The 25,293-nt window shown below is 46.2% G+C and overlaps 1 protein-coding gene across 1 annotated transcript in view; it reads right to left on the reverse strand.

Moving 5' to 3' along the window:
• ADCY1 (adenylate cyclase 1) overlaps positions 1–25,293 on the reverse strand; it is an 879,311-nt gene that overhangs the window by 521,620 nt on the left and 332,398 nt on the right. The window contains exon 3 of the mRNA XM_063922700.1: positions 6,276–6,394. Within this exon, the coding sequence (XP_063778770.1) occupies positions 6,276–6,394 (119 nt within the window). The remainder of the gene's footprint in view (positions 1–6,275; positions 6,395–25,293) is intronic.

The raw sequence follows: 25,293 nt of genomic DNA on the forward strand, positions 1-25,293 counted from the left end.
CCTTCCAAATTACTCCTACCTCAACGCTACAGCAATCCTGATAATCTCATTCACATCTCTCCCACAAACTCATACCCCCTATCTTGTGCACTCTGGAATGCCAGATCTATTTGCAACAAACTGGCCCCCACTCATGACCTTTTCATTTCCAACTCCCTGCATCTCCTGGCCATTACAGAAACCTGGATTACTCCTCATGACACCACTTCTCCTGCTGCTCTTTCTGCTGGGGGCCTCACATTCTCACACACCCCCCGACCCGGGGGTCGCCATGGGGGTGGTGTTGGGATCCTTTTACCCTCAAGCTACACATACCAACTTATACCTCCAGAACCTTTTCTTACATTCTCTACATTTGAGGTCCATGCATTACGCCTCTACCAACCTACTAATCTTCGAGTTGCTGTAATTTACCGTCCACCTGGCATTTCCTCCAAATTCCTCGACAACTTTGCTTCCTGGCTACCTCACTTCCTCTCTTCTGACATTCCCTCCATTATTCTAGGTGATTTCAACATCCCTATCGATAACCCCACAAAATCACCTGCCTCTAAACTCCTTAACCTCACCTCTTCACTTGGTCTCTCCCAGTGGACCACCTCACCCTCCCATGTGAACGGGAGCTCACTGGATATGGTTTTCACTCACCGCTGTGATATTTCTGATTTCTCCAATTCCCCTTTTCCCCTCTCTGACCACCACTTGCTCTCTTTCAACTTATCTATCTCTGCTTCCCCATCTCTCCCTCCTAAGGCTACCATCACGAAGCGTAACATTGAGGCTATTGACACCTCATCCCTGTCCTCCCTGTTTGACTCCCTTTTCTCTCCTCTTCTCTCTCTCACATGCCCTGAACAAGCCACATCCCTATACAATGCATCTCTTACTTCTGCCCTTGACTCTGTTGCTCCGCCAACCACTATTCACCCTCGCAGATCAACACCTCAACCCTGGCACACCAAATGCACCAGATACCTACAAAAATGCTCACGTACTGCCGAGCGACAGTGGAGGAAATCACGCTCTAAAGCAGACTTCCTCCATTTCAAATTCATGCTCTCATCCTTCAGTACTGCCCTTTCCCTTGCTAAACAATCATACTTCAAAATCCTTATTTCTACACAGTCTTCCAACCCCCGGCGCCTCTTTGCCACTGTTAATTCCCTCCTCTGCCCACCACCACCTCCTCTCCCTTCCTCATTGTCTGCTCTTGACTTTGCCACTTATTTCACATCCAAGATTGACTCCATACGTCAGGATATCACTTCCCACCAGACCAGCAACCAGCCACCACCCATCCCTTGCCACCCCTCCCCTTCCCTCTTACCAACTCTGACATCTTTCTCCCATGTATCTGGCGAGGAAGTCATGGCCCTCATCCGTTCCTCCCCCCCCACAACCTCCCCGCTCGACCCTATCCCCTCCCACCTCCTCCGTTACCTCTCCCCTTCTGCCTGTTCCCATCTTGCCCACCTTCTCAATCTCTCCCTTTCATCAGGCACTGTCCCCTCTGCCTTCAAGCATGCTCTTGTCTCCCCTATTCTTAAAAAACCTACCCTTGATCCTAACACTCTCTCCAACTATCGACCCATCTCTCTCCTCCCCTTTGCCTCCAAACTTCTTGAGCGTATTGTCTATAATCGCCTCACTGCCTTTCTTTCCTCTCACTCACTGCTTGACCCATTCCAGTCTGGTTTCCGTTCTCTCCACTCCACTGAAACTGCCCTCACAAAAGTCTGCAATGACCTCCATGCAGCCAAATCTAAGGGCCACTACTCTCTGCTTATTCTTCTTGACCTCTCTGCTGCTTTTGACACTGTGGACCACCCTCTCCTTCTGCAAATCCTTCACTCTCTTGGTCTGCGTGATACTGCCCTCTCCTGGCTGTCCTCCTACCTCTCTGATCGTTCCTTCTCTGTCTCCTCTCATGATGCTACCTCCCCCCCACTTCCACTAACTGTTGGTGTCCCCCAAGGCTCTGTTCTTGGTCCTCTCCTTTTCTCTCTCTATACGTCCTCTTTAGGTGAACTCATTAGTTCTTTTAACTTCCAATACCACCTCTATGCTGATGACACTCAAATCTACCTCTCCTCCCCTGATCTCTCCATGGCTCTCCTCACTCGTACCTCAAACTGTCTTTCTGCTATCTCTTCCTGGATGTCTCAGCGCTTTCTTAAACTCAACATGTCTAAGACTGAGCTGATCATCTTCCCACCCTCCCGCACAGCCTCACCTCCCACAATCTCATTATCCATTGATGGCACGACTATCTCCCCTAGCCCCCAAGTACGCTGTCTTGGCGTAATCCTTGACTCCTCCCTCTCCTTCAAACTGCACATTCAGCACCTCTCACAAACCTGTCATTTTCATCTCAAAAACATTTCTAGAATCAGACCTTTTCTCACCCAGGATGCCACTAAGATCCTTATTCACTCACTGATTATTTCCAGACTGGACTACTGTAATCTCCTCTTAACTGGCCTCCCTGACAATTACCTCTCTCCACTCCAATCTATCCTCAATGCTGCTGCCCGGCTCATCTTCCTCACCAAACGCACTACGTCTACCTCCCCTCTCCTACAGGCCCTCCACTGGCTTCCCTTCCCTTTCAGAATCCAATTCAAACTTCTCACACTCACTTACAAAGCCCTCACCCACTCCTCTCCCATCTACATCTCTGACCTTATCTCCCTTTACTCTCCCACCCGTCCTCTTCGCTCTGCTAATGCACGCCGACTCTCCTGTCTTCTGATTACTTCCTCCCACTCCTATCTCCAAGATTTTTCACGTGCTGCTCCCTTTCTCTGGAATTCTTTACCTCTCCCCCTCAGACTCTCCACCTCTCTACAAAACTTCAAACGGGCTCTTAAGACCCATTTCTTTACCAAACCTAGCCAAATCTCAACATAAGCCTCTGTTCCACGCTCTCTATGTACCCCATCTGTGTCATCCCTGTCTGTCTACCCCTCCCCTTAGAATGTAAGCGCTCACGAGTAGGGCCCTCTTCCCTCATGTGCTTATACTTTTCTTACTTTAATAAACCTCAACTGCCCAGATCCCACAGTTTTTTGACCACCTGGAACTTAGCTCTATGTTTACTGGTGTAGTTATGCTTAGTTGCCCTGTACTTGTCCTATATTGTATTCAACTGTAAGTCACTGTTTTCCTATTTTTTATGTGCATTTGTACTCTGTAATTGGGCGCTGCGGAACCCTTGTGGCGCCATATAAATAAAGGATAATAATAATAATAATAATAATAATAATAGGGAAGCACTGAAGGTTATGTGGGTGGGTCTGGAATTTGATAGGCTTGTCTGAAGAGGTGAGTTTTCAGTGAATGTTTAAAGGTTTGGAGACTAGAGGCGAGTCTTACTGTGCGTGGGAGGGCATTCCACAGAGTGGGTGAAGCCCGGATAAAGTCCTGTAATTTTGAGTGTGAACAAGTAATGCGTGTGGATGAGAGACGTAGATCTTGTGCAGAGCGGAGAGGTCAAGTAGGGAGATATTTTGAGATGAGTGAAGAGATGTATGTTGGTGCAGTTTGGTTAATAGCCTTGTATGTGAGTAAAAGTATTTTATATTTAATACGGTAGAATACCGGTAACCAATGGAGGGACTGACAGAGTGGATCTGCAGACGATGAACGTCTGGCGAGGAAGATTAGCCTCGCAGCTGCATTCAAAATGGATTGTAGTGGTGAGAGCCTATGTTTGGGAAGACCGGTCAGGAGACTATTACAATAATCAAAGCGGGAGACAATGAGAGCATGGATTAGAGTTTTTGCTGTGTCTTGTGAAGGATATGGTCGTATTTTGGATATGTTTTTTAGATGTATGTAACATGATCTTGAGACAGATTGAATGTGGGGAACAAAGGACAGTTCAGAGTCAAGAATGATACCTAGGCAGCGAGCTTGTGGGGTAGGGATTATTGCCGAGTTCTCAACAGTGGCCGGTGGAAATATAATTAATTCTGATTTGGAAATATTAAGTGTGAGGTGGCGAGATGTCATCTAAGATGAAATGGCAGAAAGGCATTCAGTGACACGGGCCAATACAGATGGTGACAAATCAGGGGAGGATAGGTAGATTTGAGTATCATCTGTATACAGATGGTACTGAAATCCGAAAGATTTGATTAGTTTGCCAAGAGATGTGGTATAGATAGAGAAAAGCAGAGGACCTAAGACTGAGCCTTGCGGTACTCCAACTGACAGAGGTAGCGAAGAAGAGGTGGAATCAGAGAAACGAACACTGAAGGAGCAATTAGATAGGTAGGATGAGAACCAAGAAAGGGTTGTGTCCTGAATACCTAGGGATTGTAGTGTTTGTATGAGAAGAGAGTGGTCAACAGTGTCAAAAGCAGCAGAGAGATCAAGAAGAATAAGTAGAGAGTAATGTCCTTTAGATTTAGCAGTGACCAAATCATTCACTACCTTAGTCAGTGCTGTCTCTGTGGAGTGTTGGGCACGAAATCCTGACTGAAGTGGGTCCAGTAGGCTGTGTGAGTTAAGAAAGTGTGTGAGGCGAGTGTAGGCAAGTTTCTCAAGTAGCTTGGAGGGGCATGGGAGCTGAGAGATGGGACGGTAGTTAGAGAGAAAGTTCGGGTCAGAGTTTTGTTTTTTCTGAAAGGGAGTAATCACTGCATGCTTCTATAGAGAAGGAAAGATACCAGTAGACAGGGAGAGATTACAGATTTTCGTTAAGGTTGGGATGAGCACAGTAGACAGAGCTTTACTAATTTGTGAGGGTATAGAGTCAAGGGAAGAGGTATTAGAGTAGGCAGATGAAAAGAGTGCAGATACTTCATCTTCATTTGTAGGATCAAAGGAAGAGAAGGTGTTAGAGGGTTCAGGCAGGGAATTGAGCAGGTCACTTGCTGTGGAAGAGCATACCATTTCATTTCGGATCTTGTCAATCTTATCCTTGAAATAGGAAGCAAGATCTTGCGCACTGACAGTGGCTGGTGGGTTAGGTGAGGGAGGGACAAGAAGTGATTTAAATGTATTAAAAAGTCGCTTGGGGTTAGAGGCTTGAGCAGAGATGAGAGATTGAAAATATGTTTGTTTGGCAGTGTGCAGAGCAATACGATAAGAGTGGTAGGTGGTCTTATATGTAAGAAAGTCACTTTAACTACGAGAGTTACGCCACTGGAGTTCTACTTTACGTGAGAGTTTTTGTAAGTGTCTAGTGTATTTAGAGTGCCACGGTTGACATCTAAGTCTACGTGGAGTGTGATGGGTAGCTGGAGCCACTTCATCAAGTGCTGTTTCTAGAGTTTGTTTAAGGTGTGACACAGCAGTCTCAGGAGAGGTGAATGTAGAAATTGGTGAGAGCAGTGGTTGCAGAGAGGTAGACAGTTGTTGAAAATTAATAGCGTTAATATTTCTGCGGGTAAGAGGTGTCCTTGTAAACTTTAGGGACATTGAGTTTGAAGTAATGGAGGAGAGCATGCAGGTGATAAGGTTGTGATCTGAGAGAGGGAAAGGAGTGTTAGTGATTTCAGAAACAGAGCATAGTCTGGTGAATACAAGATCAAGGCAGTGGCCCTCCTGATGAGTAGGGGAGTCAGTCCATTGGGAGAGGCCAAGAGAGGAGGTTAGAGAGAGTAGTTTAGAGGCATTTTAGAAAGGAAATTGGGTGTGATATATCATTTGAATCTCACCCTTATAGTCTGGAGTATGCGCTATGGATTATTCCACTTTACAGAATGGTCCAATAAATAAACCCTTGCTGAAGAAGCACACAGACAAAATGACCATAGGCTACTTATTGTGTAGTGTTAAAAAAATGTTTTCATTATAAAACATTTTCTTAAATACTATTACATACAACTGAAATCAGGGCTGTAACTAGGGGTGTGTGAGTGGTGTCAATGCATATAGCTCAGGGCTCTAGGGGCAGTACCATCGCTGCCTTACAGCCCTTACCTCTAGCTAGCATGGTGCCTGGAACAGCACCCTGCTGCCAGGATTGCTGCCTCAGTGACGCCCTGAATGTCCTTCGGATGCACCCTACATTCTGTATAGTTGTTCGGACCATCCTCAGGACACTCCAGGCAGTGCTGTACTTCCCAGTGTTGCTAGCCCTGCCGCCTCATGAGGTCATGCACTCAAGGGGTCAGCACACTGCTGTCTTGTTACACAACTGACACTTTTTATCATCCACACTGTCACCTTTGTTATATGTTTGAATATGAATGTCACTACATGTCACTATATTTGTAATCAGAATTTCCCTTTTAAAATATTTTACTCTTAAATGTCAGTCTTACCTAACATTGTCATGTCTTTGAATGTAAATCTTATGGAAAATTCTCTCAGGTGGCTTCAGAAAATCTTCCTTCATTTCCATGGCAACATTTCTAGGTAAAAGGCTCATTAAAAGACGTTCCTAAAAAAAAAAAAATTGAAACATACCGTTAATATTTATGCAACACTGGAATAATAAACTATATTATACAACATAAGATATTTTTTTTTTAAATATTCTCAACTGCCATTAATCTGCAGTAATAAATCAGAATATCAACCTTATGTAGCCCACACACTTGTGAGATATTAGGTACAATCCTTCGATTTCGACCGCATCTGTGAGATAAATCGAAGGATTGTATGCACATTTTAGGTACCATGCGACGCGATGCGTGGGCACGCCGGTCTAATCTCGTGTCTCAAGATAGTATGTGCTTCACTTAATATTTGTCGAATCGCGGTGCGATCGCATGCTGTTTTTTACCACTTTCGATTTATCACACTGCGATGTGCGATATGTGAAGACAGGAGCCGACTTCCTGGCCACTCCTCTTCCCCCCACTGTGCACATGACTGGAGAGGAGGCTGTAAGCACGCTGCTGAGCTCCCAAGCAGCGCACAAGGTAGGCAGGCTACACCACTGGCCACCAATGACTATTATGATGTTTTACCAACACTGCCCGCGCCCTAAACACCACACCATCATACTGCGCCACTGCAAGCTACCATTATGCTGCTGCACCCACCATTTACTGTCCCCCTGCCCAAAATGCTGCACCACTGCAAGCCCCTGGCCGCGTCCTAAATGTCATTATACTGTGCCACTGCAAGCCACCATTATGCTGCTGCACCCACCATTTACTGGTCCACTGCCCAAAATACTGCACCACTGCAAGCCCCTGGCCGCGCCCTAAACACCATTATGCTGTCCCAATGCAAGCCACAGCCCACCATTATGCTGCTGCACCCTGCACACCAATGTATTATCACAACATATTAACTCACAGCAGTAACTAGAAAACAAACTTTATTTAACCAGAATAATACTAGAAAAAAAATGTTCTGTAACCAGAATAATGGAACTTTTTCATGTTTATTCATTTTCTTTTTTTTGCATTCTGCAGGTGTCCTATGAGACCCGTGATTTCCTATTGGGCTTTATCAGCCTGTACCGCGAGGAGGAGTGTCTATGGCTGACGTTCTCACCAGACTACAGCAACAAACAGAAGAGGGAGGCTGCTTATAACCGCATGGTGAAGTACTCGAATCCCACCTACTTTGCTGCCTCGGTGGCCTGGGTCCGGAAGAAAATTGCCAATATACGGACAGTCTTTGTAAAAGAGAACCACAAGGTGGAGGAGTCCAAGAGGTCAGGGGCCGGTGCAGACAAGGTGTATGTGCCGCAGCTGTGGTACTACAAAGAACTAAACTTCCTCCTGGAGAAATGGTCAGCTAAGGAGTACCTAGTGGTGATGGCAGAGTGCGAGGAGGGAAGTCTCGATGTGGAGGAGGCCGAAGAGGTAAGTTGCTTTTTAATTGTTATTATCTAATATATTCCTCCTGCCATGCCACAGCTCCTTCACAATTGAAAAATAAATTATATTTTTCCCGGACCTCTTTTGCCCTTGCAGTGCCGCGTGAAGTTACTGCAGATGGTCCCACCAAGGAAATCGGCACTGTTACCACTGGCTGGTTGGGGTCTTCCGGTCCTGCTGGGAGAAAAGGCATTTGCCTCGTGGCCTTGTGTCGGAGCATGTTGTGCAGTATACAGCGTGCTGTTACTACACAGTCAATTTTGTCCAGCCTTATGTTGATGGGTTTGTGGAAGATCCTGAACCGGTTGCTGAGAATGTCAAATGCATTCTCAACAACCCGACGGGCCGTAGAAAGGCGGTAGTTGAAAATGCACCTATCTTGGTTCAGGACTCTTTGCGGGTAGGGCTTCATTATGTGTGAAGGCCTCATCTGCCACGAACACAAATCCCAAGCCATTCTTTGTTTGCTCCACAGGCGGCAGATGAATGGAAAACTGTAAAAGAAAAAAAAATGTTTGAATATTTACTAAATATGTTTTTTTTACCCTACAGACACCTGAAGACCCCAGCCGTACCCCTGACCTCAAAAACACATCACCAGAGGAACCGAAATCTCCACAGCTACAGGGTTCCAGGAGGAAGCCACAGAAAACAAAATTTGTGGAGGCCCGTTCACAGCTGCTCCGGAAACCTGATGAATTTGATGACTTTGTGTCATATGTTAGCAAAACCATGTGTAAGGTTTCCGAGCAGCAGCAAGTAGAGTGCCAGCGCCTGGTGTCACAGGTTTTGTACAAACACTCACAGCACAACTGACACCAGAGTGGGACGTTCATGGGCCAGAACCTCAAGCACCTGCTCCTCATCTCCCATTGACCTTCAGTTCACCACCCACCTACTCTTCCTCCAGTACCCATCCTCCTCCGCATCCCAGCTACCATTCCGGTTGTCCGCAACCGCAGAACCCATCCACCTACCCCTCCTCCACTTTCCATCCTCCTCAAACCCCTCCTCATCAAACCAGCCACCCTTCCCGTTATTGTCAACACCCACCCCCATCCACCCACCCTTCCCCCACTATCCAATCTCCTCCAAAAACCAGCTACCCTTCCAAAGCCAGTCACACATCCACCATCCCCTCCGCTATTCTTATTGTCACAGGGGGGCACCGCTTTCAGGAGCACAATACACACATGCTGCTAGGAGCAGGTTGTTGGTTCCGGGGAACCTCAATCTGCACCTACCTTCAGGTGTGTATTGAGAGGTTGTAAATTTGCAATATTTTTCCAGTCCCAGGCCACAGTGTCCGCTAAGAAGGTGGGCTTTGACTACTCCACCAGGCGGTTATAGGCAATCCCTCTCTTCTATTTGTTCAGTCACTCACAGGCACTCCTTCTCACGGTATAGTCTGAAATCATGTGCCACTACCACCATATCTCATACTGCACCAGATGCTACTATAAAGAGACTGTTTGAAAAAGTTTCAGCCATGTTGGCTGCAAATTTATAAAAATAGTTATATTTTGATACATATGGAATTTTTTTTATGTTCCACAAATGTAATGCTGCCCCTGCTATATATAACAACAGATGTGGTGCATTCTGATACTACGGCATTGAATGGCACTGCTAACAGGGGCACAATGCACATATGCAACTTGGTGCAGGTTGATGGTACCGGGGACCCATCTTCCTACCCCAAGTTGCATGTGTGCATTGTGCCCCTGGCTGCGGTGCCACCCTATGGCGTAGTATCAGTATGCACCACATTTTTCTCTATATATAGCTTTTTTTTTTTCATAAATGTAATGATGCACGCGTGCTGCATTATGAAAATGTATACTGTTTGCTAAAGTTTAACCATGTTGGCCACATATTTAATAAAATGATGTCTTGAAATAAAAAGCTAATTTTTTCTACAAAATTGCGAAATAAAACATTTTGTTACACGACAAGCAATGTGTGGTGTAATTTTCTTACCTTGCAGTACTTATACTGAAGCACTTTGATAATAGCCTTGCAGGTTTCAAGTATGATGTGTCCCAAAGCCTGCACAGAGATACAGGTCCCAAACTTCAGCTCCTCAAACGACTGTCCAGTAGCAAGGAACCGCGGAGGAAACCACGAGCCTCTCCTCAGCAGGGATAGGAACCCGCCATTTGGTATCCCACTTCTGTATGAGGGGGGTCACCAGACACAGCGGTAGTCATCCGGGTTGTTGTCCCTGATCTCACCCAGGAGGGGCATGTAGGAATGAGTAGGCCACTTAAGCAGCCACTCCTTTGTCCAGCAAGATCTCTGCCTCCGCCTTTGCTGGGCCCCCTCCCTGTCTCCCCTCATCTTCAGCACAGAGTAGCACATGAGAGCGTGATAGCGAGTAGAATCCATCTCTACAGACACACAACAGTATAGAAACACTTTGTAATGCAAGCAGAACAAAGCAGTTCACGGTAGATAGCAATGTGGAACGAGCAGCAGGTATAAACCAAACTTCTCTTGTCACAAAGTAAACAGAAGTGCACAGAGTTAACATGGCTGCCTGTTTATATATCCCCCAGATAGGCCAGCCCTCTAATTACATTTTTAGAAATCTTGCAGATAAATCTGGTGTGCTTTGGTCAGCATGCGATGCGCTCACATTCGTTCATCCGATGCCACCCAATTTCTGGTCGTAAGGGGCATGCGATAAATCGCAGAATTGTATGCGCATCGAATGCACAAAAAAAGCACTTTCGATGTGATTTATCTCAAGGTGAGCTTCAAGGGAAATTGTCCCGATATTGCGTCGAATGCAGTCACTAAGCCTTGAAAAGTGATAAAGTGGAGAGTGATAACTGCCACGTTACAGGCTATGTTTACTGCGTAAAAAATGTGATCTTTGATATTCCAATCACAACCTAAAAATTAAATTTTAGTTACCATGTTAATGGTGATGGTTAATTAATGAATCAAGTTATTTTATTGGGTAATAGAAAGGATTTCAGTTACAGTTTGCACATCTACCTACTTAGGTCTCCGAGACTGGGTTATGACAAATCCTAGTAGCAACTGCAGCTGTGAAGAGTCAGGCCCAGCGATAGGGGCTACAGAGGTGACACCTGAGTCTGGATGGATCCAAAACTCTCTGGAGCCGCGGCGCCAGCCACATTATATTTATATACTGTATGTCACGGAATTAGCTGAACTTGAAGCTGTATCTAATTAGGCTTTAGGAATTGGTGTAGGTTTGATGTTGGTCGGGAGGTCGCAGGTAGTTTCTCCTCATAGGAGTAATGCTGAGACTGGACTGGAACCGACAGGTGACCGGACTGGAGCTGAATGGTGACCGGACTAAAACCGGTTGGTGATCGGACTGGAAACGACAGGTGACCGGACTGGAACCAATTGGTCACCGGACTGGAACCGGATGGGGACCGGACTGGAACCGGACTGGAATCGGATGATGACCAGACTGGAACTGGCTGGTACCCTGACTGGAACCCCGATGGCGACCGGGCTGAAACCGGATAGGAACCGGACTGGAACTGGCAGGATTATCCGGGCTGAAATCAGCAGGTGCAGAACCAGGTGGAAATGAAGTAATAATCCGGGCTGAAACCGGAGCAGCAGAACCGGATGGAAATGGTGTAATGAACTGAGCTGGAAAACCAGGAGCAGGCGGGGGCACATGCACTAAGAGTACTAGTCCAGAGGAATTACTCAAAGTTCTGGCGATCTGAACAACAAAGTCCTGTGGGCTTTATACCCTGAGGAGGTCAGTGATTGGAGGCTGGAGTCAGGTGATCACTGCTGGAGACGAAGTGTCCAGAATCAGCACAGAAGAAGCAGGAAGAAGATGGTGTCTGTAACTGCAAGAGGTTCCCGTCTGAAGGCTGCGGCCATTCCAGACACAGAGGATCATCCTCAGCCGGCGACTCAGACGCAGGAGGTCCTGCGACTTCTGGAGAGCCGCATGCAGCGGCTGAAACAGTGAAGCGGCCGGGAGGGTAAAGGACGGGGCACGGGGTTTAAGTCGCGGCTGGAGACTGTGACAATATACAGGGTCCTGGCCGGCCAGCTGGTGCAATACTTAGTAAAACAAAAGAAATAAAAAATCTCAGGTAAACCCATCCACCCCTCTCCCTGGTTACTTCAGTCTCTCTATAGAGCGCTGTGGCTGTGCATGCGCCATAGTGATCAGTGTTGACATGACAACGTCATGATGTGCAATGTTGCAGCATCTAGTTTCCCCTCATGGAGAGGACCTTTCCCATAATACACTTGGTCAATGTCACCAACTATTTGGAATAGTAACCTGTGGTGGGCAAAGCGTGCCCGAAGCATGGCGAGCGAAGTGAGCCCATGAGGGTACTATGCAGCATAAATAAAACAAAATGTCCTACAATAAATGGAGATTGGAGAAAACCTAAACATGCTGTAAGGGAAGAAAAGAACATCCGCCCTCACCTGATGTCACATTGGGGTCCTTTGCACGAAGGGAAAATAGACTCAACCCTTCTTGGTCTATGTCGACGCAGTAACCTAATAGGCACAGGAGCAGCACAGTAGCAAGCATGCAGCATGGCCGAATAGTCCAAGCTGCAGGCAACACCGTCCACTGCTAAGAGGTGTAGCATGGAGCTTTGGATCCTGGAGCAAACATGTGCTCTGGGGATCGCCCCACACGCCCAGCCATTGATGCAACATGAAGCAAAGAGGGGGAGGGGAGGCGCACAGGGCTGTCAACAGGGATACATAGGATTTGGGTTAAATTAACATTATTTTGGGGGCGTGGCCACGGCAGCACAGGAGTAGGCAGCAGGTCCCGGGAGCTCCCTAGCTGATTTATCCTGCAACACAATCCTGACCCCCTCTGGTGTGCCTGACTAGCCTGCTTCCTCTCCCCACACTGCGGGGCACAGGCAGGCGTCCTTCTCCGCTCTCCCCGAGGTCCGTACAGTCGCGGCGGCGCACTTCCGGTTCTGCGGCCTGTGCCTCCTCCGGATCCCCGGCCTCAATTTTGGCGGCTCCTGGCCGCGTTGCGCCCGGAGCTCGAGCGGCGGGCCGCTGTCACCGCGGAGCGGCGGGGGGAAGGCGGCTGGCCCTCCTCCTCCTGACAGGCTGCGATTCGGGGCCCTGACTCCCGGAGGGAACGCAGGCATTCCTGGAGAAGGGGTGAGGGCACTGTGAGACCGGCGGCCATTTTAACAACAGCTGCACAGATGGCCCCACTGCTTTGGACTGTCATCCTAGCCTGGAAGGGATATCTGCATCCAAGGGCTGTCTGGCCTGTTTTTCTGTGTCCGGTGAGTGGATTCTGCCTTCTGGGACCACACTGAAGGCTGACTTCACCTGCTCTCATTTTACATACCGACTATTACATTGCTCCTGCTTTCACCTATATTCTGGGACGCTGCCTGTACCCTCCTTTATATTTGCCTACTACTTTGACGGCCAGCTGTGGCTACATTCCTACACACTGAAAGCTTAAGACTCCACTACTGTTGCCTCCTTTTTACGCTTCTGACCTGTGAATTTGCTGGAGTGATTGTCACTACCTTTTGTCCGTCATGGTTCGGGATGGCCAGCGCACGGCTGCGGCTAAGTTGGAGAGGTTTGTCAGACAACCTAATCCACCTAACCCCCGGGCCTTGCAGGCCTCTTCTCAGGGGGCCTCTCCGTCTCACTCCTATTCCCCGTCTGCGGCAGCTGCTGACTCCCCTACCACACCCTCAGCTCCATCCCTTCAACAAGTGCTGGAGGCCATTGCAGGGACAGAACAGTGTCTGTCGGATAAGATGGAGAAAGTACAGTGTGATCTATCCTTGCTTCGCCAGGATGTCCAGCGCATACGAGAGAGAGTGGGTAAGGCGGAAACCCGTGTCTCGAATCTGGAGGATATGTGCGGCCCTATGAAACAATCCGTATCCGTGGTGACCCAGCAAGTTTCTTCCCTTCAATCCAAGCTATTAGACATGGAGGGTCGGCTACGTAGAAATAATGTGCGATTTGTGGGCCTGCCGGAGAGGGAGGAGGGCTCTCAGCCTGAGGACTTCCTTGAATCGTGGCTAAAGGAAATGTACGGCGCTGAATCCTTCACGGCACAGTTTACGGTGGAGCGTGCACACCGGATACCATCCCGTCCTCTACCTCCTGGCGCTCCTCCACGCACCTTCATTGCCAAATTTCTATATTATAAAGATCGTGACTCGGCCCTCCGTCTGGGACGCACGAAAGGCCCCCTTGTCAGGAATGGGGTTACCGTGTCAGCTTACCCTGAATTTGCCGCGGACGTCCAGAAAGACCGAGCCCAGTTTATACCTATTAAGAGGCGCCTCAGGGACCTGAACCTCTCCTACTCTATGCTGTTCCCTTCTCGGCTCCGGGTGGTGGCGGACGGGGAAACCAAGTTCTTTAATTCCCCTAGAGAGGCGGCCCAATGGCTGGACAGATATGCACCAGGTGCTCGCCAGCTGGCCCCGGACTGATGTCCTGCATTGCTTATGGTTTGTTTGGGCTCACCAGAGGTCTCCACCCATTGTCCAGGGAGCCCCCCCTTGGCTTTGGTGGCTCAGGACTTTTCTTTCCCTTGCTCACTTGATTTTGGTTAAGGGTTTTGCTGAGAATTTAGCCCTTGGGAGTTAGGATTGCTTGTTTGGGATATAAGTATGCCGAAGTTAGGTGTGGTGTACGGGGAGGGGGGGGGGGGGGATGTCAGCAAACAGTTCGTTGCTGTTTCTTCTGCATGTTTTTTTCTTTCTATAGTTTGTTATTTTTCTTGTGTTTGAATTTGTTTTTATGTTTATTTTCTTTGATGTGGGAAGTATATTTGATGCATTGGATACTGTGGATTGCGTTTCAGGGATTAAGTAAAATGAGCACGGTTCTTGCCTTTACTGACGACTTCCAGGTATATTTGCTGGGATGTTTATTTACTGTACTACATAGAACCCTACCTGGATTATGGCTAATTTGAAGTTTCTGACATGGAATGTTCGAGGTTTGAATAATAAGATAAAACGTTCCTTAGTCTTGACTACACTTCGGAAATATGGCCCAGATGTTGCATGTCTCTGCGAGACTCACTTGGAGGGGATTAGGTTGTTGTCACTTAGAAGACCCTGGGTGGGTTGGGCCTATCATGCTTCTCATTCCTCCTCTTCCAGGGGTGTGTCGGTTCTGATAAGAAAGTCAGTACACTTTGAGCTGGTGTCGGTCAAGACTGACCAGTATGGTCGTTTTGTGTTCCTTGACTGCAAGCTGAGTTCCCAACCCTATTACATTCTGGCGGTTTATTTCCCCCCCCCCCCCCCCCTTTTCGTATGATCTGTTACAACAGGCAGCTTCATTCATAGCCTCCTCTCCATGTACCCCGGTGATCTGCTTGGGTGACTTTAATAATGTTATGAATTTGGCATTAGACAGGTGGCGCTCTCTGCAGGCTGCTGGGGTGGGCTCTGGTCCTACTAAATTTGCTGATTTTCTGAATAATTTGCAGTGGGTGGATGTGTGGAGGTTTCGGCACCCTACAACTAGTCAGTTTTCATGCTTCTCCGGCACGCATGGCTCGTTTTCCAGAATCGCCCTGATCCTACTGTCTCCCGTTCTTCTCCCCAGGGTAGTTGATGTCCAGTACGAGGCCCGAGGTATTGCTGACCACTCCCCTATGATGTTGACTCTTGCTATGGTGAGCCAGAGGGGACAATCTTATTGGAAACTGCACCCTTCCTGGCTGGTACAAATGGGCGACTGCTCTGACCAGGTGACTCAGTGGGGAGGGTATTTTAATGATAATTTGGGATCGGCCCCGGGAACAGCGGTCTGGGATTCATTTAAGGCCTTTTTAAGGGGTACGTATATTAAACGAATATCTGCTCATAAGATATCCTGCAGGGAGAGGGAGCGAGCCCTTGAGAGTGACGCCAGAGATCTGGAGTCCCGCTACCTGGTGGATGGTACCCCTGCACTGAAGGCACGCTGGTTGGTGGCCCAGTCAGCATGGGTGGCTCATTTGTCTGATAAAAACTTGCGCTCGCTTCTATTTCAGGCTACTAACATGTATATGCAGGGTGACAGGCCTCGTAGCCTGCTGGCTCGACTGATACACTGCGACCGCCCTGGCTCTACGATTACCCAGATGTCCGGCAGCGATGGCTCCCTTGTAAACACCACGCCGGACATTGCACAGTTATTTCATTCTTACTATGCTGAGGTCTATAGTTCACAGTTAGTATGCTCGGCATCAGACCTCTCCACTTATTTGAGAAATATTCCCTTACCCACACTCTCCTCTGAGGTCTCTGAAGTGTTGGAGGCACCTTTGATACTGGAGGAGGTGACGGCGGCTATTGGTCTGTCTCCCAATGGCAAGGCACCGGGGTGTGACGGCATCCCCTCTGAAGTGTTTAAGACCCATATTGATTTTTTTGGTCCCAGGCTTCACGCCCTGTATTCTGATATATTTGTTAATAATGACCCCCCCCCCCCCCCCCTCTATGTCGGAGGCGATTATTATAGTGATCCCGAAGCCCGGAAAGGACCCTAGGTCCCCGGAATCCTATAGATCGATCTCTCTTTGATTCCCACCGATGCTAAGATCCTGGCAAAAATTTTAGCAGTTCGGCTTAACACTGTAATTACCTCCATTATCCACCCTGACCAGACCGGCTTTATGCCAGGGATGTCCACTTCTATTAACTTGCGTAGATTATATACCATCTTACAAGTCCCACATGATTTTCCCTCCGACTCGGTAGTGGTCTTGCTGGATGCCGCCAAGGTATTTGACAGTATTGAATGGCCATATCTATGGGAAGTCATGACTTGTATGGGCTTCGGGCCTAATTTTATAAAATGGACTAAACTAGTCTACCAGCACCCGACTGCCAGGTTCTCAGTAAACGTCTATATCTTTCCCTCATTCCGCCTGTCTCGCGGAACCAGACAGGGCTGCCCTCTATCCCCCACTTTGTTTGCCCTGGCCATCGAGCCCTTAGCCTGTCTGATAAGGTTGCAACCGGGTATCGTGGGAATCCATACCGGCCCTCGGGAGGATAAGATTGCTCTTTACGCTGACGACATGCTGTTGTTTTTGCAAGATTACACCAGGTCTATGCCTACTTTGTTGCAATTGATCGAGGAGTTCGGTGCGTATTCAGGCACTCCCCCCCCCCCCCCCCCCCCCCCCGTTGTTCCTAAAATTTCCTTGCCACTATGTTGGATGGCGACATTTAAATATCTCGGGATTCAGGTAACCAACGACCCCTCTGACTTTATACCTCTGAATCTCGATCCGATCATGCAACAGGTTGCTCGTAAATCTAGGACTTGGTGTAAACTTCCATTGACTGTATCTGGCAGGGTCAGCCTTGTTAAAATGATAATATTACCTAAGATTCTGAATATTATTCTTCAATCCCCTCTGTATATTCGTCCATCCTTCTTTGGGAAATTGAATAGTGTTTTATCTTCTTTAATATGGGCTAACAAACGTCCTAGAATACAGCTGACTACTCTCACCAGGCTGCGCTGCGACGGTGGTCTGGCCTTACCAAATTTTCAAATGTATTATTACACCGCTCAGCTGACTCAGATTAGTGCATGGGTGCAGGATACTGGCGTCACTTCTCTACAATGAGTGTTTATTCAATGTTACTTCCCTGACCTATCTCCCCTGCAGGTGTTGTTGAGTGGGAGCATGGCCCGGTTTCTTCCCCCAATTATATATCAGGCCATGAAGGTTTGGCAGGCCCTAAGGGACATTTGAAATTTGATGGATTGGACCCAGACACCCCCCTCTGGTATTCTAAATGGCTCCCTGAACTGCATGCGCTCGAGGGGAGGGAGGTTTGGGCCCCTAAATCAGTGGTTTCCATATCTCACCTCTATACAGATACTACACTTAAATCCTTCCAACAATTAAAGGATGAGTTTGACTTACCTAACTCCTACTTTTTTAGATACTGTACCTTCAACTTAGACATGCTCTACAGTCCCAATTCGCTAGTTCTCCCCCTAAGATCCTTCCATTTCCCATTAAGACCTTTGTAAGTATGCTGGGTCGAGCTAAGATGATTTCCCTTGCTTATGGTTATCTTCTCGCTAAACTCCATATAGACCCTTTGACACATCTCCGTGGCAAATGGGAGGCGGATCTGGGCCCCATAACTGAAGAGGACTGGACCCTTGCTTTGGAAAATCCGAGCACGGTTACCAAATCTATTAGGTATCAACAAATACAATATTTCCTTTTGCATAGAATGTATATGACCCCGGTTAGACTGGCTAGATTCGGAGAGGGTCGATCGGGTGACTGCCCTAAATGTAGGGTGGCTGTGGGTACTTTTTGGCACCTTATTTGGGTCTGCCCGCTGCTGCAGGCCTTCTGGTCGGAGGACAGGTCGATTCTGGGGAACACAGGAGTGGCGGACGCCATGCTTACCCCACAATTTTGTATTCTGGGGGTGGGATGCTCTGATTTCATATCCAGTCCAGAAGGCCTATATGCTCGCAATATATGCGCCTTGACGAAGGTGTGCATCGCGAGGCTATGGATGGCCCCCAGTGGCCCTTCATTGCCTGCTCTTAAAGTACTAGTAAACGACACTGTTTTTAAGGAACGATACATTTATATGAAACACAATGCCTCTGCTAAATTTGAAAGAATTTGGTCTCCATGGACGGAATCCATATACTCCCTCCCAGACCCTGCAACTTAATGGCTGTAGGGATACTATCAGGCCCTTGATTCGCTAATTTGCAATTTTGTGCTATATGCTTCCTTCTCACCCGATGTGTTATGAATGGGAGGGTAGTTCTGTGCTCTGGTAGACAGGGTAAAGCTTAGAGTGTTAGTTTTTCCTTTGTGTCTCTTCTTCCCCCTTTTTTTTTTCTTTGAGGGTTTTTCTTTTCGGTTGGTTGTTTGTAAATGTTTTAATGGGAAAAAAGTCTAATGAGGTTTTTGTTTACATAAATGTACGGAATATGCAAGTTTATTAGATATAAATAACTGTGTGTACATACACGCTCCTGTGCCATCGGCATGGTAAGATGTTATGCCAAAAGTGAATGTTGTTTTTTCCAAAGATACCATGTCATGCTGTACATGTTATGTTCCTGCTATGCATTTTCTGTGTACAAACTGTTCTCCTTCAAAATAAAAATACTCTATTTAAAAAAAAATGTAACATTATTTTATAGACCTACATATCCATTTATACATTTATAGAAATCATTATTAAACAATGTAGAGGCCCAAACTGTCTAGGGAGCCAACTGGCACTGTTGATATGTACTGCTAATTTCAGCTACGTTTTGTGGCAATTAGTTTAGGGTCATCAGTTTTAGGGCAGTATGTGAAGTGGGAGCAGAGTTTGGGCTGCATTTGGGGTTGGTGGGAGCAGTAGTGAGCAGTATTTAGTGGAGCAGCAATGATGAGGCAATATATGAAGTGGGAGCAGTGTTGGGGCAGTTTTGGAAGGGGGTAGAAGTCATGGCAGTTTTGGAGGGGTAAGCAGTTTACGGGTAGTTTTGATAGGGTGAGAAGTGTGGGACAGTTTTGAAGGTGTGAGCAGTGCCGGGACAGTCATTGGATGGGGGTGAAGTGTCTGACAATTATTGGAGAAAGAGCACTTTCTGGAACATATACAGCACAGTACAGCAGAGTGGAAAGCATTACAAAGAGATATAAGGAGACAGGGAGAGGAAGAAGTCCCCATAATTTTTCGTGTTCCATTGGGGGATGGTCTTGGCACTCTTATGTGCAGTTTGCCCAGAACTGCTACAGACACCCCCCCCTACCCTGAGGCAGCAGCAGCGGACCCCTTACCAGAACAGTGGTGCCTACTAGAAGTCTATTGACCAGTGACTACTGAATCATTTCTACACAAGAAGTACACACTGATGGCAGGCCAGCAGTGAAACACCTGATACGTGGCGAACAGTCAAAAGGAAGAAATCAGTGACACATTGTATGTTTCTTGTACTGTAAGTGCTGTTTTCTTGTTTGCTCATTTGATTATGTACTGTGTAATGGGCGCTGCGGATCCCTTGTGGCACCATATAAATAAATAATAGGATAATAATAATAATAATAATAATAATAATAATGTTTATGTTTAGTTTATTTCATTTCCATTACAAGCCTGGGTTCTTTTTTCTCTTTTGTTTGTATTAGTGTCTTATTTGTGTTGTTACATGTATTGCACACTCAGGAGGAATGTGTGTGTGCGGATCAAGGGAGGGGGCAGAGACATTGGTGTACCTAAGATTTCTCTTGCCATGTGAAGAGTACCAACTAAAGTGAAAGGGAATAATTGAAATGTCAAAGAAAAAAACAATTGCTGATTATACCTTTTTTTTTTTTTCACATACAAAAGCAACCAATTAACCATTTCAATGCCACAGCTGGAAGGCTTTAGGAGATTATGTGGAGATTCTGAGATGAATGCAATTTATACCAAAAAATGTACAGCAAGCTTAAATTCTGTAAAATAAATATACAATATGCATGATATATGCAGAATCATTCGTATATTAAGATGCCTGTGACTTTGCTATAGTAACAAAATGTGCATTTTCAGCGATTAACACTGTAGGGGGTATTTTATGCTATCAGCATAGCTCTTCAGTGAACTACAGATGGGATTCCCCTTTTCCTAATTTAGTAATCCTTGCTGTCTAAAAAGAAGTGCATTGCCACTTCTGAGTCATTTGCAGTGGGGCTCCATAAAAAGCAATTGGTGTTTTTTCATCTGTAGTTTTTTGTTTGTTTTTCCCAAGGCCAGGATCATGAATGCCCATATTGAATAAAGAGGACACCCTCATGCCCTTTAAATGAGCAATAATACATAGGAGTACATAGGTCTGTGTACATTCTCGGTATCGCCTGCCTAGAGAAATGGAACCTAGATGGTATTTGGTACCGGGGACACAGTACCTCAAGCAAATCTCTAGTTTCCTGTGAATTAACGGTGGATACCGGAAACATGTTTAACACCGCCCAGGCTGCCAAGGCCTGAGTTATCCGCTTTGCAGCAGGATGACTGCTGTGATATTTCATCTTCCTCGCAAAGTACTGTTGGACAGTCAATTGCTTACTGGAAGTAGTACAAGTGGTCTTCCGACTTCCCCTCTGGGATGACGATCGACTCCCAGCAGCAACAACAGCAGCGCCAGCAGCAGTAGGCGTTACACTCAAGGATGCATCGGAGGAATCCCAGGCAGGAGAGGACTCGTCAGACTTGACAGTGGCATGGCCTGCAGGACTATTGGCTTTCCTGTCTAAGGAGGAAATTGACACTGAGGGAGTTGGTGGTGTGGTTTGCAGGAGCTTGGTTACAAGAGGAAGGGATTTAGTTGGCAGTGGACTGCTTCCGCTGTCACCCAAAGTTTTTGAACTTGTCAATGACTTCTGATGAATGCGCTCCAGGTGATGTATAAGGGAGGATGTTCCGAGGTGGTTAACGTCCTTACCCCTACTTATTACAGCTTGACAAAGGCAACATACGGCTTGACACCAGTTGTCCGCATTTCTGTTGAAATAATTCCACACCGAAGAGGTGATTTTTTTTGTCATTTGACCAGGCATGTCAATGGCCATATTGGTCCCACGGACAACAGGTGTCTCCCATGGTATCTGACTTAAACAAACCACCTCACCATCAGAATCCTCCTTGTCAATTTCCTCCTCAGCGCCAGCAACACCCATATCCTCATCCTTGTGTACTTCAACAGTGACATCTTCAATTTGACTATCAGGAACTGGACTGCGGGTGCTCCTTCCAGCACTTGCAGGGGGTGTGCAAATGGTGGAAGGCGCCACCTCTTCCCGTCCAGTGTTGGGAAGGTCAGGCATCGCAACCGACACAATTGGACTCTCCTTGGGGATTTGTGATTTAGAAGTACGCACAGTTCTTTGTTGTGCTTTTGCCAGCTTAAGTCTTTTCATTTTTCTAGCGAGAGGATGAGTGCTTCCAACCTCATGTGAAGCTGAACCACTAGCCATGAACATAGGCCAGGGTCTCAGCCGTTCCTTGCCACTCCGTGTCGTAAATGGCATATTGGCAAGTTTACGCTGCTCCTCAGACGCTTTTAATTTAGATTTTTGGGTCATTTTACTGAACTTTTGTTTTTTGGATTTTACATGCTCTCTACTATGACATTGGGCATCGGCCTTGGCAAATGACGTTGATGGCATTTTATCGTCTCAGCCATGACTAGTGGCAGCAGCTTCAGCATGAGGTGGAAGTGGATCTTTATCTTTCCCTATTTTACCCTCCACATTTTTGTTTTCCATTTTTTAATGTGTGGAATTATATGCCAGTAATATATCAATAGCAATGGCCTACTGTACCGTACTGCTATATATTATATACTGGTGGTCAGCAAAATTATGCACTGTCCTCCTACTATATATACTGCGCACAACAACTAAAATGCACCACAGGTATGGATGGATAGTATACTTGACGACACAGAGGTAGGTAGAGCAGTGGACTACTGTACCGTACTGCTATATGTTATATACTGGTGGTCAGCAAAATTATGCACTGTCCTCCTACTATATATACTGTGCAAAACTTAAATGCACCACAGGTATGGATGGATAGTATACTTGACGACACAGATGTAGGTAGAGCAGTGGACTACTGTACTGTACTGCTATATATTTTATACTAGTGGTTAGCAAAATTATGCACTGTCCTCCTACTATATATACTGCGCACAACAACTAAAATGCACCACAGGTATGGATGGATAGTATACTTGACGACACAGAGGTAGGTAGAGCAGTAGACTACTGTACCGTACTGCTATATATTATATACTGGTGGTCAGCAAAATTATGCACTGTCCTCCTACTATTGCGCAAAACTTAAATGCACCACAGGTATGGATGGACAGTATATTTGACTACACAGATATAGGTAGAGCAGTGGACTACTGTACTATACTGCTATATATTATATACTAGTGGTCAGCAAAATTATGCACTGTCCTCCTACTATACATACTGCGCACAACAACTAAAATGCACCACAGGTATGGATAGATAGTATACTTGACGACACAGAGGTAGGTAGAGCAGTGGACTACTGTACTGAACTGCTATATATTATATACTGGTGGTCAGCAAAATTCTGCACTGTCCTCCTACTATATATATATTGCGCAAAACTTAAATGCACCATAGGTATGGATGGATAGTATACTTGACGACACAGATGCAGGTAGAGCAGTGGACTACTGTACTGTACTGCTATATATTATATACTAGTGGTCAGCAAAATTATGCACTGTCCTCTTACTATATATACTGCGCACAACAACTAAAATGCACCACAGGTATGGATGGATAGTATACTTGACGACACAGAGGTAGGTAGAGCAGTGGACTACTGTACCGTACTGCTATATATTATATACTGGTGGTCAGCATAATTATGCACTATCCTCCTACTATATATACTGCGCACAACAACTAAAATGCACCACAGGTATGGATGGATAGTATACTTGACGACACAGAGGTAGGTAGAGCAGTGGACTACTGTACTGCTATATATTATATACTGGTGGTCAGCAAAATTATGCACTGTCCTCCTACTATATATACTGCGCACAACAACTAAAATGCACCACAGGTATGGATGCAGAGCCGGCCATAGGCATAGGCAAACTAGGCAATTGCCTAGGGCATTTTATATGCCTTGGGGCATCATCAGCTTCTGCTGATTAAAATGATATGCGGCATGCCTATATTCTGTGTGTAGCATTTCATATGCAGATACAGCCACAGTCGCACACAGTATATAGGCATGCTGCATATCATTTTATTTAGCAGAAGCTGCTTGTGCATCCTAGCCACATAGCAATGCAAGTAAGATGCATTTTCATAAAAAAAATGTGGCTGGCGTTCGCATTGAGGCAAGATTTATGAGGACACATCTGTATCCAAGCAGAGGCAGAGGTCACAGTGTTAGTGGCAGTGTGAGTGCTGTGTGCATGTGAGTGGGTTGGTTGTGCAGTAGTGTTCGGCATATGTGTAAGGAGCATTATGTGTGTCATGTAAAAATGCATTCATAATGTGCAACATATGTGTAAGGGGCACTATGTGTGTCATTATGTGTATAGGGGCATTAATAATGTGCGGCATATGTGTAAGGGACATTATGTGTAAAAGGGCATTAATAAAGGTTGTCATAATGTGTAAGGCGCATTATGTTTATAAGGACATTAATAATGTGTCTCATATGTGTTAGGAGCATTACTGTGTGGCATTATGTGTTTAAGGTGCTCTACTATGTGGCGCTGCGTATAAAAAGGGCACTACTGTGTCATCTAATGTGAATAAAGAGCAATAGGGTGTGGTGTAATGTGAATAAGGAGCAATTCAGTGTGATGTAATGTGAATAAGGGGCTCTACTGTGAGTAGTAACGTTTATAAGGTAAAGTGATACTACTGTGGGATGTAATATGAATTATGGAAACTATCGCATGATCAAATGTGAATAAAGTGCAGTACTGTGTGGCGTAATAGGAATTGGGGTTACTATTGTGTGGCCATGCCCCTTGCCAGCAAAAACAAACCCCTTTTTGGGCTGTGCGCCAAATGTGCGAATTGTTTCTATTTAAAATATAGGGGGTACAAACACCAAAATAAGGACTGCTATGGATGAGGGGTGATGGTGCTGGGAAAGTAGTGAAAGGTCAGAGGCGGAACCAGGGGGCACCAGCCAAAATCTTGCCTAGGGCATCATATTGGTTAGGGCCGGCTCTGTATGAATGGATAGTATACTTGACGACACAGAGGTAGGTAGAGCAGTGGACTACTGTACCGTACTGCTATACATTATATATTGAGGGTCAGCAAAATTATGCATGTCCTCCTACTACTGCGCAAAACTTAAATGCACCACAGGTATGGATGGACAGTATACTTGACGACACAGAGGTAGGTAGAGAAGTGGACTACTGTACCGTACTGCTATATATTATATACTGGTGGTCAGCAAAATTCTGCACTGTCCTCCTACTATATATACTGCGCAAAACTTAAATGCACCACAGGTATGGATGGATAGTATACTTGACGACACAGAGGTATGTAGAGCAGTGGACTACTATACCGTACTGCTATATATTATATACTGGTGGTCAGCAAAATTATGCACTGTCCTCCTACTATATATACTGCGCACAACAACTAAAATGCACCACAGGTATGGATGGATAGTATACTTGATGACACAGAGGTAGGTAGAGCAGTGGACTACTGTACCGTACTGCTATATATTATATACTGGTGGTCAGCAAAATTATGCACTGTCCTCCTACTACTGCGCAAAACTTGAATGCACCACAGGTATGGATGGATAGTATACTTGACGACACAGAGGTAGGTAGAGCAGTGGACTACTGTACCGTACTGCTATATATTATATACTGGTGGTCAGCAAAATTATGCACTGTCCTCCTACTATATATACTGCGCAAAACTTAAATGCACCACAGGTATGGATGG

This window comes from Pseudophryne corroboree, chromosome 5 (genome assembly GCF_028390025.1).
Source record: "Pseudophryne corroboree isolate aPseCor3 chromosome 5, aPseCor3.hap2, whole genome shotgun sequence".
NCBI lineage: Eukaryota > Metazoa > Chordata > Amphibia > Anura > Myobatrachidae > Pseudophryne > Pseudophryne corroboree.